A 17,574-nucleotide genomic window follows, 5' to 3' on the forward strand; every position below is an offset into this window, starting at 1 on the left:
GGAAGGAAGGAAGGAAGGAAGGAAGGAAGGAAGGAAGGAAGGAAGGAAGGAAGGAAGGAAAAGAAAGTTCCAAGCCAGGTATGGTGATATACGCCTTCAGTCCCACAACTCAGGGAGGCAGAGGCAGGCAAACTGCTGTTGAGTCCAGGGCCAGCCTGGTCTGCAAAGGGAGTCCATGACAGCTAAGGCTACACAGACAAACACTATCTCGGGGGTAGTGGGGAGGGGAGGAAATGTTCCAAACAGAGAAATTCCCATTTATGTAACATTGCTGAGAAAATAAAAGCTAAAAATGAAGATTAGCAAAACAGCTTTAAATAAGACACCAAAATAAGTACAGAAATGTTCACATCTTAAATGTGACTCCTGATTTCGTGTTACACATAATATGCAGGTGGAACAAAGACATAACTGGGGGGAAAATATAGCAGATGACTAGTGAGCTGTTTAATCCACATTTAACCAAATAACAGAAAATTAATGGCAAACATTTAAACACCAAATGATTTCTCTAGGATTGTAGAATGCTTTTACTTTTTTCATTAGGAAATAAAAAATCTTAGGGTCAGTGATATGACTCAGAAGGTAAAAGCCCTTGCCACCAGGCCTGATAACCTGATTCCCACAGAGTGAAAGGAAGGAGAGAGCCAACTGCCCCAAGTAGTCTCCTGACCTCCCCACATGCCATCTCCTGCAGAAAAAAAATGGCCAGGCATGATAACAGACAACTGCAATTCCAGCACTTGGAAGGCTAATCCAAAAGGATCAAGAGCCTGAAGCCAACATGAGTTACAGAGTGATCCAGAACAGTCTGGGTTATTTAATTATATATATATTTTAGGAAAAGAGTCACTATACACCTTTTTTTTTTAATGGTTTGACTTCCAAAAGGATCAAGAGTTTGAGGCCAGCCTGGGCCATTATCTTCAAAATCAATATAAATTTTAAAAATTAAAATTAATAAATATCATGTTAATTAACTATAACTTAGTAATTCAAAGCATACTCATAACAACTGGTCACAACCTTCATGGGGAAAGAAAGAGCAGTGGAGGGAAATGGGGGAAACAAGGCACAAAGCTTTACCTGAGCCAACCGGAGACGAGCCAACACTAAGACTCTGCAAACTTCCATTCCTGAGCAATGTGGGAGATTTCTGAAGACTAGAGCTTGTTACACTTCCTGCAGCTGATGCTACAGATGATGTTGGAGAAGCAGAAGAAACTGAGAGGTGAGAAACATTCTCTTGATTTTTGTTTCCTTTGGGTCGGCCAGGCCCATGTTTGCTTTGTTTATTTCCTTTTCGTTTCTTTTCCTTTACAGGTTCTTCTTCTATAGCAGAAGTCTGAGCCCGCTTATATCCTGCTGTGGGGAGGTTGGAACTACCCACCTCTCCAGGTGAATTTTCAAAGCTTTTAGGCTGTGAAGTAGCAGCTGAGGTCACAGGGTGACCGACCACAGAAGTGAAACCATTTCCTCCTCCTTCCTGGCTTGCACTCTCTCCTTTATGTGCATCTTTGGTTGACGACTGCTGGCAGTGAGTGTAACTGTCATTGCGCAGATCGGAGTCTGTGAAGCTTAAGAAGTCCTGGGGAGACTGCACTGAACTTCCTGAAGATGATTTGACACTGCCTGGAGTTCCAGAAAAATTGCCTAGAGCAAAACAAACAAAAAACCCAAGATGAAGGAATAAAAATTAGACACAATGTTCCTCTAATCAATAGCAAATTACAAAAAGGTTTTTAAAAGTAAATTATAAAACTTAGGTCATTACTATGTAATAAACATGAGGTTACTATTGATATCAACTTTATCTCTAAAATTATCTTTAAAACACTTGTCCAAGTTAGTATCCCACATTCACTCTTGAACTGTACTGTATTCCTAAAACACAAGCAAAACCTTAGCTAATCTTAGTTTCTCTGTTCTCTCCCAACCACCTGTTAGAGGTGCTACAGCAAAGACTTAACAGACAGACAAGAACATTTCACAAAACTACAATGCGCCCTCCAGGGAACTGTCTTTTTAAGCACTAAAGAAATGTTCCAAAGTACAGTAAGAATCACAACACACTTCTTAGGTTATAAGTTCTAACAATAAGGCCTTATCCGTGATCAAATTATTCAGCTAAATCTATCCCCCGCAAATCAATTACATATCCTAACTTAATACCTTACATTCTTCTAGTCCAATTTCCATGAAGCTTCATAATGAAAAACCAGCCACGAATATCATCTTACTGATTTTAAAAATGAAGTATCATGTGGAGAGATGGCTCAGTGGTTAACCGCACTTGTTTCTCTTTCAGAGGACCCAAGTTCGGCTCCCAACACCCACAGAGTGGCTCACAACAACTGCAACTCCAGCTCCAGGAGACCTAATGCCCTTCTTCTGACCTCTTCAGGCATGCACATGGCACACAAACACTCATGCACATGAATTAAATAAAACTAAAAGCCAGAATGAAAAGTCATAGAGGTAGCTTTTTTGCCTCTTTTCCAACTGCTTATTCTCTCATGACTATAGTCAAAACACACTTAGCAACCCTCTAACTTGCCTGGTAGAAAATTGCCTAGGAGTAAACAATTTGATACATCATCCCTATTATTTCACCAAACTCTCTTCATGTTTGCAAATGAAATAAGCAACTAAACAAATTCAGCTCTGACATCTGTTTCACAAAACTAACCTATAGGTCTAAGTGATAAAGTGCTTGCAGCGTACATGGAAGAAACTGGTCTTAATCCCCCCATTAACACTAGCATACACACACACACACACACACACACACACATATAAATCTAATATTAAAAAATAGCAAATACGGGAGGATTGGGAGATGAGGGAGGGGGCCACAACCAGGATACAAAGTGAATAAATTGTAATAAATAAAATAAAAATATTTTTAAAATAGCAAATACTTTTAAATATTGATAATTTAAATTATCTAAAATGTATAGGGTACAGTTAATAAAAAACATGACTATCTTCTATAACTGTAACAATTTCCTACCATCTCAAGAGAAACTGAAAAGATTCTTCAATATTACTAAGTTCCAAAAGTATAGGAGCTACCTTTCCAAAATGGATTAGCACTTCATAAAAATAAAAAAACTTAAGAATATAAAGCAGACCTGGTGACCCACACTATAATCCCTGCACTTAGAAGATACATAGGGCATTAAAGGCCAGTCTGGGCTACATCTCAAAAATAAATGAACTATTTTAACAGTCTTATTGTTTGAACTCTGCTAATATAACATTCATTCAAGATGTGAATGAAGTTACATTTAAGGTTAAGGTTTGATTAATTTTCAAAAGGGTATAAAAATAACTGTAATTTCTACTTTAACAGTGACTTTGGTACTTTTTTCTTCTATGCCTGCTTAATTATTTGTTCTAAAAGAGCTATATGCACATACATACACCACAGCTCCAAATTACTACTAGTAGGAAGCATATATAAAGACACATACATTCCTTTTTTTTTTTTTTTTGAGACAGGGTTTCTCTATGTAGCCTTGGCTGTCCTGAAATTTACTCTGTAAATTTTTTTTTTTAAGTAAAAGAACAAAAGATTAGCAATCTATGATTTCCATATTATTGCAAGATTCTGGATTTAAGTTTAACAAATGCTTCAACATAGGTTTCATTCACTTGTAGAGAAACAATGGACATAAGTGAACAAACTATTAAAATTTTTTGTTCCCAAATTTTAACATTGTTTTTCAAGATATGTGTTCATATTTAAAATTACAAAAAGCAGTCATATGTGTATACATTCTAATATTTAGCAGTGCTTTTATTTCCCATAAACAGAGCTGCCATAAAACTACACAAGCCAGTTGAATTTCAGTCTAACACCAAACAGTATTTGGGAGACACACTAAATTCACTATTTATGCGAAATTCAAATATACAGGCATTCTGTTAGTCCAGCAGCCTGAGCACAGAACACAGTGCAGTTCAGTAAAAGTCTACTTTTAACTTCAAGCTTTGTAATAAATGCACTGCTTAGAATGCATCACTATTTAAAACCAAACTGCTCAGTCCTTATTTACCAACTAAAATATAAAATGTTATTAGGAAAGTAAAAACAACCTAGAGAAAAGGTTCCTGGGCTGGAAGGATGGCTCAGCAGTGAAAAGCACTGGCTGCTCTTCCAGAGAACCCAGGTTCAATTCCCACAACCTACATGACAACTTACATCTGCCTGTAGCTCCAGTTCCTGGAGGTCTTACATAGACATACATGGAAGAAAAACACCACTGCATATGAAAACAAAAATAAACAAACAAAAAAGAATAATAAAGAAAAAAAGAAAAATTTCCTATTCTTGAAAGAAAAACTACATGTTTTTCTCCCTAATCTTAATCTTTTTTTCTACATCTATTTAAACATTAAACTTATATTTAAACACACAAATCATTAAATAGAAAGAGAACAAAAAGTTCCAGAAACACTTAAAAACATAACAGTACTTTTGGAAATAATCCTACACTATCAACTAATTATATAATCTAGAATAATCATTAATTACATAAGAAAATAAATTACTTTACAAAGCATCAACTAAAATATTGTAATACCTTGTGGAAAGGGGCTAGATGCTGACACAGTTGTTCCTGGATTTCTTCCACCACCAGGCTTCCTTCCCCTTTGACCTGAGCTGTGAGCTGAAGATTTCTTCCCTTTGCCCTCTGACCCTCTAGCCTCTGAAACTTCTTTTCCACTAGAGGTGTGTGCAGAGACTTCCTGGAAATTTGCATTTGTAAATCGTGCTGCAGTATCTTCCAAGCGCTTCAATGATCCAGATATAGAGTTGTTGCTAGTGCTTGTGTAAGTCTAACATTTAGATTTAAAATTTTAAAAAGGAAGTAAAAAGAAAAAAGAACTAATTATATTTGGCTAAAGAAAACGGTATGAATAAGCACTGAACTTACAAACATTGCATTATAAACAAGTCAGGCAGTCTACCAAAGAAAATCATGTAAAAACGATAAAACTGATTTTGACTACTTGTTGCTGTTGTTTCCCTATCTTCAGGACCATCCCCAGGGCCTTTCATGTGCTGAGCAAGCACACTATTCCACTGGGTTCTTACATACCCTGCCCTATCACTACTTTCAAAGAAGTATCTATAATTGATAAGATGACTGAAGGTCAGACTGCAGGGAATAACAGCTGACCTTAGTAATATACCTTTAACAATAGAGAAAAATACCAAAGGTATTCAATTCTTAAACATTTTCACCAAGAACATGCTAATTTTTTTTTCAATGGAGATTTTTTTTTTTTTAACTGCCTTCAACAAGCTTGGGTGTAAAGACATGGCACACTTCCCAGAAGCTGCATGTCATCCTTGCAAAGGGGGCCGTGTTTATCTTCCCTATACTGTTCCAATTTTAGTATATGTGCAGCTGAAGCGAGCACGAGAACAGAATAGAAATAGGAGTTTTCAAACTCAAGTCAACAGTCTGTGAGGACAAGAGTGTATTTTCAGTTCAGCAGAGGACTCCACTCACTAGGCCACAGGCTTCCTCCTATATGTAGGAAGAGTACTTCAAGAGCCCAGCCAAAGAAAGCTCTCAGTCAAAAAACAAAGTTTCAGTCTTTGAAACACAAATCTTCCTGTGCAAATTGAAGGAAAGTAATGGTATACAAATGACTAGAAAAAATAAAACAAGGTTTGCTTAACAACTACTTTATGGCTTTAGTAATCATCTCAAATACAAGGTCTGGCAAGTTAAGTGAATATGGATATATATTAAACCAGGCATATGCTAATTAATCAACATGCTTCATAGCATCCCTTAGGAGCAAGAATTTTATGTCAAAATTACATTCACAAGTATCTGAGGGATTTAAAATCACTGACTATGTTGAACACAATTTTTTAACAAATAATAAATGCATCTAATATCAAATTTAATGTGAAAATGAAAAAACTGAAGATATGCAAATATTAATTTCTCAATGTAACACTTAGTATGACAATAAATTTGAAATTAAAAAGTAACAAATATCAAATTTCAAAGTGATTTCAAAGTATTCAAAAGGATTAGGAGAAACGGTTTTTTTTTTTTTTAAAAAAAAACAAAAAAAAAATCAACTTTACTGCCACATTTCTGCTATCGTCTTCAAACTTTACCATCTCTGCCAATAACACATTTTCAACAATAAGTCCAGTATTATCTCATAAAAATGAAACAATCAGTGTTCTAAACCTACTATAATCCACAAAAAAGATCAAAGAAGAACGGCTTCAAAGTTTGGCAGACAACAAACAAAAAAGCAAGCAAACACTTTTAACAAACCAATCACCTTAAGCTGTTGAAAGTTCCTGGCTTACTTTAAAAGCATGAAACTTTTCTAAACACTTAAGTTGAGCACCAGGTTCCTCACGCCCCACATCATCCTTGTATGACCAAGTGAAGTTGAAAGGTCATCTAAGAAAATATAGTGGTGTTCTTCACTTCTAAATCGAGGGTTAGTCCATTTTCCCACGTATTTAACAGAGTGCCCTTGTTTTTACTCTGAAGTCTAAATCTTTCTAACTAGGGGAGGGGTGTGAAGGGGGGAGTAATTGGAGAGCAATGAGTAAATAAAATTCGATAACAAAAAAGAAAAACCTCATTGAATAAGGTAATTGAATATTTTATTTTACATTTTTTTTCTGCATCTAAGTTTTCCAGAAGTTTCAGATGTAGGGGAGAAAAACTTTACCCAATGACCTTACTTTTAAATTTATTATTCATAATGAACTATCCTTACCCACAAGAGTACACAGGTTTCACTGAATGAAAGGACCTGACCTAAACTTCCTATTTTAAAGGTATAGCAACAGTGCCTGTTCAGTAATGTGCTGCTGAGGCACTCAGTATGCTAGAGCAGGCTTCTCCTGTGAAAACTCAAAGTCAAGGAGGAATGAGTTTAAGGGGAGGAACGTGGGGCTCAGTAAAAAGCCTGAGAACCCCTCTCTCAGTAGTAGAGAACCAACTTCTGATGATGATCTTCAGACAGAAAATACCTGCTTTCCATGGACTTTAAAAACACAAAATGTAAGGTACTTGTTTGGTGCTTGCTAGAGTTTGAGTTTGGGGCTGGAGTGTCTCCCAAGGGCCTATGTTAAGGCCTGATTGAGGCCTGTGCTGGACTTGTTCAAGGTAGTGGAACCTACAGAAGGTAAGTAAAGGCCAGTAAGAAGGAAGTTAGGTAGCAGGGACATGCCTTTAAAAGTGGACACTAGGACTGCGGCCCCTTTTCACTTGGGGATGAATGGACAGCCTCTACCACATGCAGGCCAAAAGTAATGAGAACAGCAACTATAGAGCAAAGACTCAAACTATGATCTAAAAAATAACGTTCTTCCTTATAATGCCCCCCCCCCCCCCCGGTACACCACCAAAGTGATTTACAGCTAGCTAGTGTTGGCACTCCCTTTTAAACTCTCACTGGGCTTCTTTAAAGCCTTGTCCTTCTAACCCCCAACCCTAGGTAAAAGAGAGGTTAATGGGGAGAAAGGGCACAGACCCCTTTACTTCTCCTGGCTAGTTAGGGTAAAAGGGCTTCTTTTAGGGCTCTGTACCAATCTCCGTCAACTGTAGACTCAGCTAGCAGCCTCCTCCATGCCACTGTGCCCCAAAGCCTTTCTCTCTGTCTCTCCCTCTGGTCTCCACAAACTGTTCCATGCCACACGCCAACACAGAACAACACACTTAAATACCACACTATCTCTTTCTCAGTCCTCAGAGTCCTAGACCACAGCCCTCTCCGCAGCACATGGAAGGCCATTCAGCTGGCAAAGATCACACCCCACAATTCACAGGTGTAGACAAACTACAGCCCAACTAAAATCCCACACTTGGGATTAAAACAAAAGCATTTTTACATAACATACAACGAAACCACAACTCCCATTACAATATTGTATTTTAAATATATTTTATATATTTTGAATATAAACATATTACATATATACGGCCTTCAGCAGCCTATCTGTGTTTCTGGGAAGCTGGCGTCTGCCTACTTGTGTACAGCCTATATGCTGGTCTATATGCCTACTACATGTGTTCAGCCCGAGTCTCCTGGAGTCACCTCCAGAGTCTACATTCCTGAAATTATGTCGTACCTCAAGGTTCCTTCAAACCTAAGCTCACTGCCAGCGAGGCTGGCTGCATTAGTTAGCTCCAGGTTCAGTGAGAGAGCTGACTCAAAATTAAAAGCAGAGCAATAAAGGAAGACATCAGATGTCTACCTGTGGTCCTGACATTCACATGCATATGCCGTTACTCAACCCCCACGCCAGCAAACACACAAATAGAATTGGGAAGGTAACCAGCTATTCACATCTATCCTTCAACAATAACTGACGCACACCTATAATCCCAGCACTAAGGAAGCACAGGCAGGTGGATCTCTGGGAGTTCCAGCCCAGCCTGGCATGCAAAGGGAATCCAGGACAGCCAAGGCTACACAGAGGAACCCTAGCTCGAGAGAGAGAAAGAGAGAGAGAGAAAGAAAATATTTAAAAGTAACATGTTATGTATCTATTATAGGATTCCTAGTTTTGTGATCCAACAGAAGGAGCTATAAATCTTTAACTTTATTCTAAAATATGTGAAAAGCAAACTGAAAAATCACCACCTCTTCTGTTCTCAGAAAAGTAAAGTCACAAACATAGGAGGGAAGCAAATCCAACAGAGAAACACAACCTACCTCAACAGAAACCTGTACAGTGTCAAGCAACCTCAGCTAGAACTGGGGAAATGTTAGAAGGATGTACTTCTAGAAGGTGTATCCAAGGCTAAGGGAGAAATTACAGAAAAGGACACTCACAATCGTGAACTTTATCTCTTCGCATTCTAGCAGGCCCTCACAGGGAATTTAGGAGAAAGGTCCCCCAGTGCTTCACAAAAAGGAACCACCTGAGAATAGTTAGCACAAGCTGTTCTGGTTGTTTTGTTTAGTGCTGTTGATTCACAGGAGGAGATGTGCTACAGGACACATGGATATACAGAGGTCGGAGAAAAGTTTTGTCAGTTACTTCTTTCCTTCCACCATGTGGAGCCTGGAAATAAGTCACATTGTCAAGCTTAGCCTCGAGCCCAAACCCAGCCCAAAACATTCTGTTCTTACCAAGTCCTATGTGAGGAGAAAGTCAGCTAGGCATAGCCTTACGTGCTAGGGTTTTACCAGTGTTGGGGTGGGGAGACAGATCCTCTGTCAGTACAACTGAGAAACATTTATGAAATTTACAATTCAGAAGGACTTAAGGGCTAAGATTTCTACAAATATAGAACGCTTTCACTGCCCATACCTCACACCAGTGTATTACTGGGCCTATCTATTTATATCCATTCTTTTTACTGGAACACAGTATGTCTGCTTTAGCAAAAAGTAAAAAATACTAAAATGCAGAAAAACTTTTAAGATAAAAAACAGAGCCAGCTGCAACAAGAAAATCAAATTAATGGCTCAATAATTAAAATGTGTAAGTGTTTGGTGTGCTTAAAAAGAGGCATGGCAACCCACATCTGTAATCTAGCATTCTGGAAGCTGATGGAAAAGAATAGAGTTGGAGGCAACCTGGAGCCACATAGCCGGTCCTGTCTAACACTGGCTCCCTTCTCACCAAAAAATAAATAAATGAATGAATGAATGAGTAAATAAATAAAGGAAAAGAGAGGAGTCAGAGGGACAGAATACACAAAATCACAAAAGGCTGTAAAGATGGAGAGACGAAAAAAACAAAATCAACAACTAGAAAACAATAATTATGAACCCTACTAACCTAACTATACAGATCAAGTGCCCTAAACATGGTCTAATCACAGAAAGATTGTCAGCATACAGTAAAATTCAGAAATCAGTCATATGTGTGGCCTACAAGGAACCTACTTTCAATGGTTGATCCCAACTGTCAGATTGAGATCTAGAATCACCTGGGCGTTTCCTTCATATGGTGGAATGAAAGAATTAATCTTGATTAATTGGGGTAGAAAGACGACATCAATGTAGGCAGCGATGGTTTTTGTGCTGTATGAAAGGGGAAGAGCCTAGCACAAACATTCATTTTCCTCTGCTTCCTTACTGCAGAGGCAATATGTCAAGCTTCTGCCCCAACCTATCACCATAATTTCTCTGCTAAAGATGGACGGTACCCTGGAACTATAAGCCAATAAACTTTTCCTGAGTTGCTTTTGTCACTGTATTTATCATAATAGAACAGTAACTAAGACATTAATTTAAATAAAGACAAATAACTTAAAGGAAATATATGAAGATATGTCATCACTAGTCCCAAATAAAGCAGTAGTTAACATTAAAAATGAAGAGAACAGAGTTCAGAGCAAAAAAAATAATAATAATAATTAAGAGTAGGGCATTACATAATAAAAAAGTGATCAATACTTAAGTATGTGACCAACAATACAGCATCTACAGTTATAGCATTGTTTTATCACAAAGATACAGGTCCGCTATATTGGATAGGGCCATGCCTGTGCTGGTGGTCCTGAGTTCTGTAACAAAGCAGGCCAGGCAAGCCATGTTGAGCAAGCCAGAAGGACCATTCCATGGCCTCTGCATCAGCTCCTGCCACCAGGTTCCTGCCCTGCCTGAGCTTCTGTCCTGACTTTCTTTAAGTAAGCCAAATAAACCCTCATTCTTCCCCTGACTTGCTTTTTGGTCAAGTTGTTTCACAGCAGCAACTGAAACCCTAAGACCTCCAGCAAACAGAAAATCAGTTAGGAAAGAACATAAGTGGACTGACAACCACCATTAATCAACTCGAAATTGATATTCACAGACTGCTTGATTCAGCAGGAAATTACGTATTATTCCAAACTCACATATACCATTTACCCACACAGTACATATTCTGAGTCACAAAACATACCCTTAACCAAATACAGACACTAGGAATTATATGGAAATTTATTATTTTTTTTTTCCTTTTCCCTTTTCTCTTTTTCAAGACAAGGTTTCTCTGTGTGGCCCTGGCTGTCTCAGACCCTGCTTTGAAGATCAGGCTGGCCTAGAACGCAGAGATTCGCCTGCCTCTGCCTCCCAAGTGCTGAGATTTAGGGTGTGCACCACAACCACCTGGCTGACACTAGGAATTATAGAATGCCTTCTTGGTCCCAAAATAGCTGTAATCTAGAAGCCAATAGAAAAGATAGCTTAAAAAAAAATTAAAGAGAGGCTATAGGTTCTCTTTTTGTTGTTGTTATAAAATATTCTGATAAAAACAAAGGAGAAAGGTTTAGCTCACAGTTCAAAGTCACACATCACATCCAGCATCAGGAGATAGGCATCACCTGCATTTAGCCCTCTTCCTATCCTATTCATTCAATCTAGGGATCAGCACATGAACTGGGGCCACCCTTTCTCTCGGTTGGACTTTCTCCCCGTCAAGCCAATGCAGCCAAAGTGATCCTGCATAGCTCCCTTTCCCAGTGATTCTATGCTATCAACACCAACCATCACAGACCTCAACAATTTAGATGCCATGAGCATTAAGAGAAATAGTACACACAAGTTAATGTAGGCCTAAGGCTATTCTATAATTCAAATGCTGATTTCTGTACACCCTCCTCCCAAATCTGGTTGCAATCCTTGTTCTGAGAATCTCAAATCTCAATGTTTATGTAAACACTGCTCCCCAATTGTCCTGTGGTATGCCAATAAAGTAAGTAGCTTACAGCCAACTGATGAGCAGGAAAGAAAATAGGGCTGGAATTCCTGCCAGCCATGGGAGAGGTCCAGCTGACAGCAGGAAAATGAGCTGGAGCAGGAAAACAATGAAAATCGTGGTAACTACAGTCAATTTCTTCTCATGGATACAGATATTAGATCCTCCAGTTCCAGAGGACCTAATGCTCTTCTTTCCTCAAGTATGTGGTATATAGCTATGCATGCAGGCAAGGCAATTGTATACATAAAATAAAATGAGCCGATATGGTGGTACAGCAGCACTCAGGAGGCAGGGGAAGGCGGATCTCTGAGTTCAAGGGCAGTCTGATCTACAAACTGACTTTCAGGAGATCAAGGGCTGTTATACAGAAAATCTTGAAACTCTAGATTAGATTGCATTTGATTAGAATAAGACAGACAGATATGAGAGATGGATGGATGGAACAGACAGACAGATGGGCAGATAGAACTATATAAGCAAACCAAGTAATTTTTTGTAAAATAATTTTTAAATTTAAATATATTCTGATCATATCTTCCCCTCCAACAAGTCCTTCCAGTTTCTCTCCCTCTCCTTATCCACCCAGGTTTCCTAAGTTTTCTCAAAAACCAAAAACCAAAAAATAAAAACGCCTAAAACAAACAATTACCAAACTGTAACCCACTAAACCTCACAAATACACTGTGGAGTCCATTATCTGTTGGTCTGTCCTGAGGCCTGTCCTGAAGGGGTTGATCCCTAGTGTCAGTACTAAAACAAAACTAACTTTGTAGCTGGATAAGAGAAACCAAGCAAGAGAAGAGTAAAACATTCATTAAAAGAAGATCAACTCATATAATCCATCACAGAAATAAGCTTAAGAAAAACCACTGGCAGGAAAGGAAAGGGAAAGGGAAAGGGAGAGGGAAAGGGAAGGGAAAAGGAAAGGGAAAGGGAAGGAAAGGAAAGGAGAAAGGAGAGAAGAAAAAGAAAAGGAAAACAATTGCCATTTGAGAAAAAAAAAATCAATGCTCATTCACGATAAAAATAAAACTAGAAAGAGGAATAAATTTCTAATTTGATAGATATATGAGGATTCTGACAAAGGACTTACAACCAGAATGGAAAGTCTCACAAAACATAACATGAAAACAAACCAATGAAAAAGATCTGAGCAGGTATTTCACCATCAAAACCAACTGGCAAATACTAAGCAGGCCTTTACAAATGTAAGTTAGAGACGAGAATGTCACTCAGTTGGTGGACGGCCTGACTAATCATAAAGCAGACACATTAGAACATAGCTGCAAACCCACCTCTCTCAAGGTAGAGGCAGAAACAGCAGGAGTTTAAGGTCATCCTCAGTACAAGGCCATACTGGGCCAAATAGTCAAAAAGAAACTGAAGTCCATACCACTATACATTCTCTAGAAAAGCTAAAATTAGTAATACTGATCATAACTGCCACCATAGTGCAGAAACCATAAAATTAAGAATTCTCAAAGAACACATGTCTTGGGAGACTTTGTGAGTGCAAGGCCAACCTGGTCTACAGAGGGAGTTCCAGGGCAGCCACAGATATGAGAAAAACCTTGTCTCGAAAAAAAGAAAACAAAACAAAGAATTCTCAAACCCTGAGAATGGCTCAAAACACTTTTCGAACAGTTTCTGAGTGACAAAAAACTTAAGATAGACACCTACCATAGAGAATCATACACAACAAAGCATTCAATTTCCTATTCCTTGAAATGTTCAGAGAAATCAAAGCACACACCTATGTAAGGTTTGTAATATGTTCATAACAGTTTTATTTGTAACAACCCACAGCCAGAAACAAGTAGACATTCAACAACTACTGAATCAGTAAGCAAGCTCTGTTATATCCGTACAACAGGAAAGCAGACAACTAAAAAAAATGATTCAACTACTAAAACACAAAGCATGGTTCAAACCTTATGCTGAGTACAATTTTAAAAGTATCATACTATATGTGTCTCCTTTTTAAATTTTCTAAAGAACCCAAACTAATTTGAAGTTACAAAAGGCAGAGCTGTAGTTACCTGAGCAGGGGTGGGAGTGGGGAGACACGGAAGGTGAGAAGATGTAGTGGCTTTGGGTGCCAACTTGACATAAATTAGACTCAACAGAGACGGAGGAGCCTCAGTGGAGGAAATCCTCCATGACAAAAAGAAGGATGAACAAGCCATGTGAAGCAAGCCAGGAAACAGCATCCCTCCTGGCTGCTACATCAGCTCCTGACTCTAGGTCCCTTCCCCATTTCAGTTCCTGTCCCGATGTCCTTTGATAATGAACAGTGATGTGGAAGCATAAGCAGAATAAACCTTTTCCTCCCAAACTTGAATTTTAGTTGTGGTGTTTTGTTGCAGAAATAGAAACACTAAGTCAAAATATATAACAACAACAACAAAAAAAATTTGCTTAGAACTGTCTGGCAATTTTTTTAATACATGAGTATGAAAAATTTATCAAAAACACAGCTTTGTCTGCATGGTAGTGCACTCCTTTAATCCCAGCATTCAGGAGGCAGAGGCTGGTGGCACTCTGTGAGTTCCAGTCCGGGCAGGCCATCACACTGAGAAGCTGTGTCCTCCTCCTCCTCATCACCTTTTTAATCTGAATACTGTTTTTTTTAACTATGTGCAATTTGTTATATAATGATCATAAGTAAATAAAAAGTAACAAAGCCCAATGTATCTGATATAATGAACTTTGTCATAAGATTATATTTCCTCCAAGATAAGATCACTTTAAAAAGAAAACCTTGGGCTGGAGAGATGACTCGGAGGTTAAAAGCACTGGCTGCTCTTCCAGAGGTCCTGAGTTCAAGTCCCAGCAACCATGTGGTAGCTCACAAACTGAGATCTGGTGCCCTCTTCTGGCACGCAAGGGTACACACAGACAGAACACTATATATAATAAATAAATCTTTCTAAAAAAAAAGAAGAAAACCTTAACTTTCAAATAATTGTCTCAGTGAATGACACAGAGAAAGGAACAAAAAGAGTGACTTTTAATAAGAAACACTGTAGATAAATTTTTAATTACACTTCATGATAACAAAACTTAAGATTTCTTAAAATACTAATTTTTAAAAATTTTTACATGCAAAAATTATACATTAAGAATATAATACACTTTACAAAACTAGCTTTGCTCTACATTCAAAAAGTTTCAGGGGCATAGGAGGAGATGAGGAATGGAGGGTGAGACTGGGAGGGATTGAGGGAAGGGGGCTACAGCTAGGATACAAAAGTAAATAAACTGTAATTAATACAAAAAATAAAAGTTTAATTAAAAAAAAGTTTTATAGGTGAGATGCCCTCAGTGGGAACTTGTCTAGGAGGAATAAGGCCTAGTATTTTAACACCAGAAATACAAAGAAAGAAAGAAGGAACCAGGGAGGGGGAAGAGGAAGAACGGGGTATTCTTTATATCCTCCCCTATACTACAAGGGGGGAGGGGAGGAACAAAAAATTCTCAGTAACGACAGATACTCTTCTGAGGTGTGGAGACCCCGTGCACACACACTCTTAAAAGTTACGAGATTATTTACAATGATGGTCAGGAAGATCTACTACATTAGCCAGGCAGTGGTGTACCTCTTTAATCCCAGCACTCAGGAGGCAGAGGCAGACAGATCTCTGTGTGTTTGAGGTCAGCCTGGTCTACAAAAGCAAGTTCAGGACAGCCAGGGCTCTACAGAGAAACCCCGTCTCAAAAAACCACAAAAAAAAAAAAAAAAAAAAAAAAAAAACACAACCAAAAAGACTATGCCTCCCAATAATTATAAATAGTAATGAATCTAATTAAGATTACTTTTTAAGAACTGTCAGGCTCAATTTGTCACAAATTTAAAAACAGAAATGAACTGATGTTTACAAGCATCTAGGAGCTTTTTAGAAATACACTGATAACTCCAAAGATCAAAAGCAAAGGTGTTTTCTTCTTTCGCCTTCCTTGGCAATATCCTGTTCTATCATGAAAAGTAGAAAATTTCAGAATCCACAGAAAAACTGCAAATCAATTAGAAACAGAAGACACACTGCAGAGAAAAGTTAGAGACTAGTCACCCTGTCGCTGGCTCTAGGGTGAAGGGCTAACCAGAAGAGAACCTCTCATAGAGACTAGTCACCCTGTTGCTGCCTCTGCAGTAGGCTGGCTGTGGAGGGAGGCTAAGGACGTGTGCGTGGGGGATGGGTGGGAGTGGCTGGCACAGAAATAAGTCTCAATCCTACAACCACAAGGAACTAAGTCCATGAAGAACTTGAATGAAGATTCTTTCCAGTAAGAACCCAAGCTATCCCACGCCTTGATCTTCACCTTACTGTGATGAATGAACCAGCAGAGTGCATCAGACATTCTTGCATACAAACCAGGGAAAAGATAAATTTTTATTTTATTTGAAATTGCTGAACTGTGGTAACATGTTCTTATAGCCAACATAAACTAGCAATATATCCAAAATTTCCTGTATATTCAACACAAACTCCACTCCTGCTACTTATCTAAGTCAGAACCTGCAAAAGTGAGGGTTCTTTCTTCTTGTGATGCCTCCAACTTATCTCTAAGAGAGTCCCAAGGGGTTCATGTTTGAGTATCTTCAAAATGTGACCACCTCGCACTATCTCAAAGTTTAGTACCACCTTCTTGCTGGTTTCAACTCTTCTCTTCTCCTCTGTCTCTCCTGTGTCTCCTCCCCCTCCCACCAACTCTCACAAAACAACTTTATAAAACCAAAATACTTTATAAAACTAAAGTCACACCATGTTTAATTTCAGTTCTACCTAATAGCTCACTTTTCATTCTAACTATGAGACAAGGTTTTCACACCGACTTATCTAGTCCTTTGTAACGGGGCCTGTACTACTCTGTCCCAACCAAATATACCTACCCACCTCTGTTCTGTTTGTTTCCATTAATCATATAGTAATCTGAGTAATATCTAACTTCCTAAGTAATATTCACTATGAACCAGATACTATGTGTATTGTTGTAAATATTTTATCTTAATCAATTTCAATGATTACTTCTGTTTTTACAGGTAATAAAAGAAGAGTTGCAGAGAGGTAAATTAACCTAAAGCTCAGTGACTAAGTGGTAAAGGCAGATCTCAGTGACAGGCAGCTGAAATCTGATTTCAACCCACTTATTAGTTTAGAAGGTGCCGACCACTTGTTACCCTTATGTAGTCCTTGCAGACAAGTTCAGAATAAACAAAAAGCAGCGTGAAGGACTAAGGAAGTGATAGTTCTATGTTCATGGCACATGGCTTGGGAGGTGGGTAAAACTTATCAGAGCATTGGAATTGACTCCTAAGAAGTCAAAAACAGCATTTCATTCATTGGTTATTATAAAAAACAAAACTTGACGCTTCAATCTTACTTTTTCTGTAGTAACAGTCAAAGAAGGAACCAAGGCAGGTGACGGTTCTGGTTGCTTCTTGTGTTTTTGTTTGTGTTTGTCCTTTTCTTTATATTTCTAAAAATAAACAAATGTAAATATTTTAAAATGAAAAGATAATTCATATATGTAATATTTTTTTACAATCTCTGTAAAAAAAAAAAAATCACCCCTTTTACCAGTTGTTCTGGATAAAAAAAAAAAAAATTCAAAATGGCTCTTTGTTTAACCTAAGCAATAACAAAAAATAACTGAAGCTTGTCGTTATTGGTATATTTATACCTATCAAAATATACATTTCCTTGTTTAAAACCTGTTTTTTATAAATAGCATTTTAAGATTTACAGGCAATTTCACACACGTTACTGCATTCCATAGTTACACATACTTATTTTAAATTTTTTAAAGAGACGTGGCTCCTGAATAAGCCCTGGAAAGACAGATGCCCCTGCCTCATCCTTCTCAGTGCTGTAACT

The 17,574-nt window shown here is 38.1% G+C and overlaps 1 protein-coding gene and 1 non-coding gene across 7 annotated transcripts in view; both read right to left on the reverse strand.

Annotated features, from left to right (window-relative positions):
- Mllt10 (MLLT10 histone lysine methyltransferase DOT1L cofactor) overlaps window positions 1-17,574 on the reverse strand; it is a 138,437-nt gene that overhangs the window by 45,076 nt on the left and 75,787 nt on the right. For all 6 annotated transcript variants that reach the window (XM_055593711.1, XM_055593713.1, XM_055593712.1 and 3 more), the window contains 3 exons: window positions 17,081-17,176; window positions 4,590-4,845; window positions 1,087-1,653 (listed from right to left, as the gene is read on the reverse strand). In XM_055593711.1, the coding sequence (XP_055449686.1) occupies window positions 1,087-1,653; window positions 4,590-4,845; window positions 17,081-17,176 (919 nt within the window). The remainder of the gene's footprint in view (window positions 1-1,086; window positions 1,654-4,589; window positions 4,846-17,080; window positions 17,177-17,574) is intronic.
- Window positions 5,325-5,433, reverse strand: LOC129666703 (U6 spliceosomal RNA). Its single transcript, XR_008718643.1, has one exon. It is a non-coding gene; the product is annotated as a U6 spliceosomal RNA (small nuclear RNA).

The sequence above is a fragment of the Psammomys obesus genome, unplaced genomic scaffold (genome assembly GCF_907164565.1).
Source record: "Psammomys obesus unplaced genomic scaffold, mPsaObe1.curated_primary_1811, whole genome shotgun sequence".
Classification (NCBI taxonomy): Eukaryota; Metazoa; Chordata; class Mammalia; order Rodentia; family Muridae; genus Psammomys; species Psammomys obesus.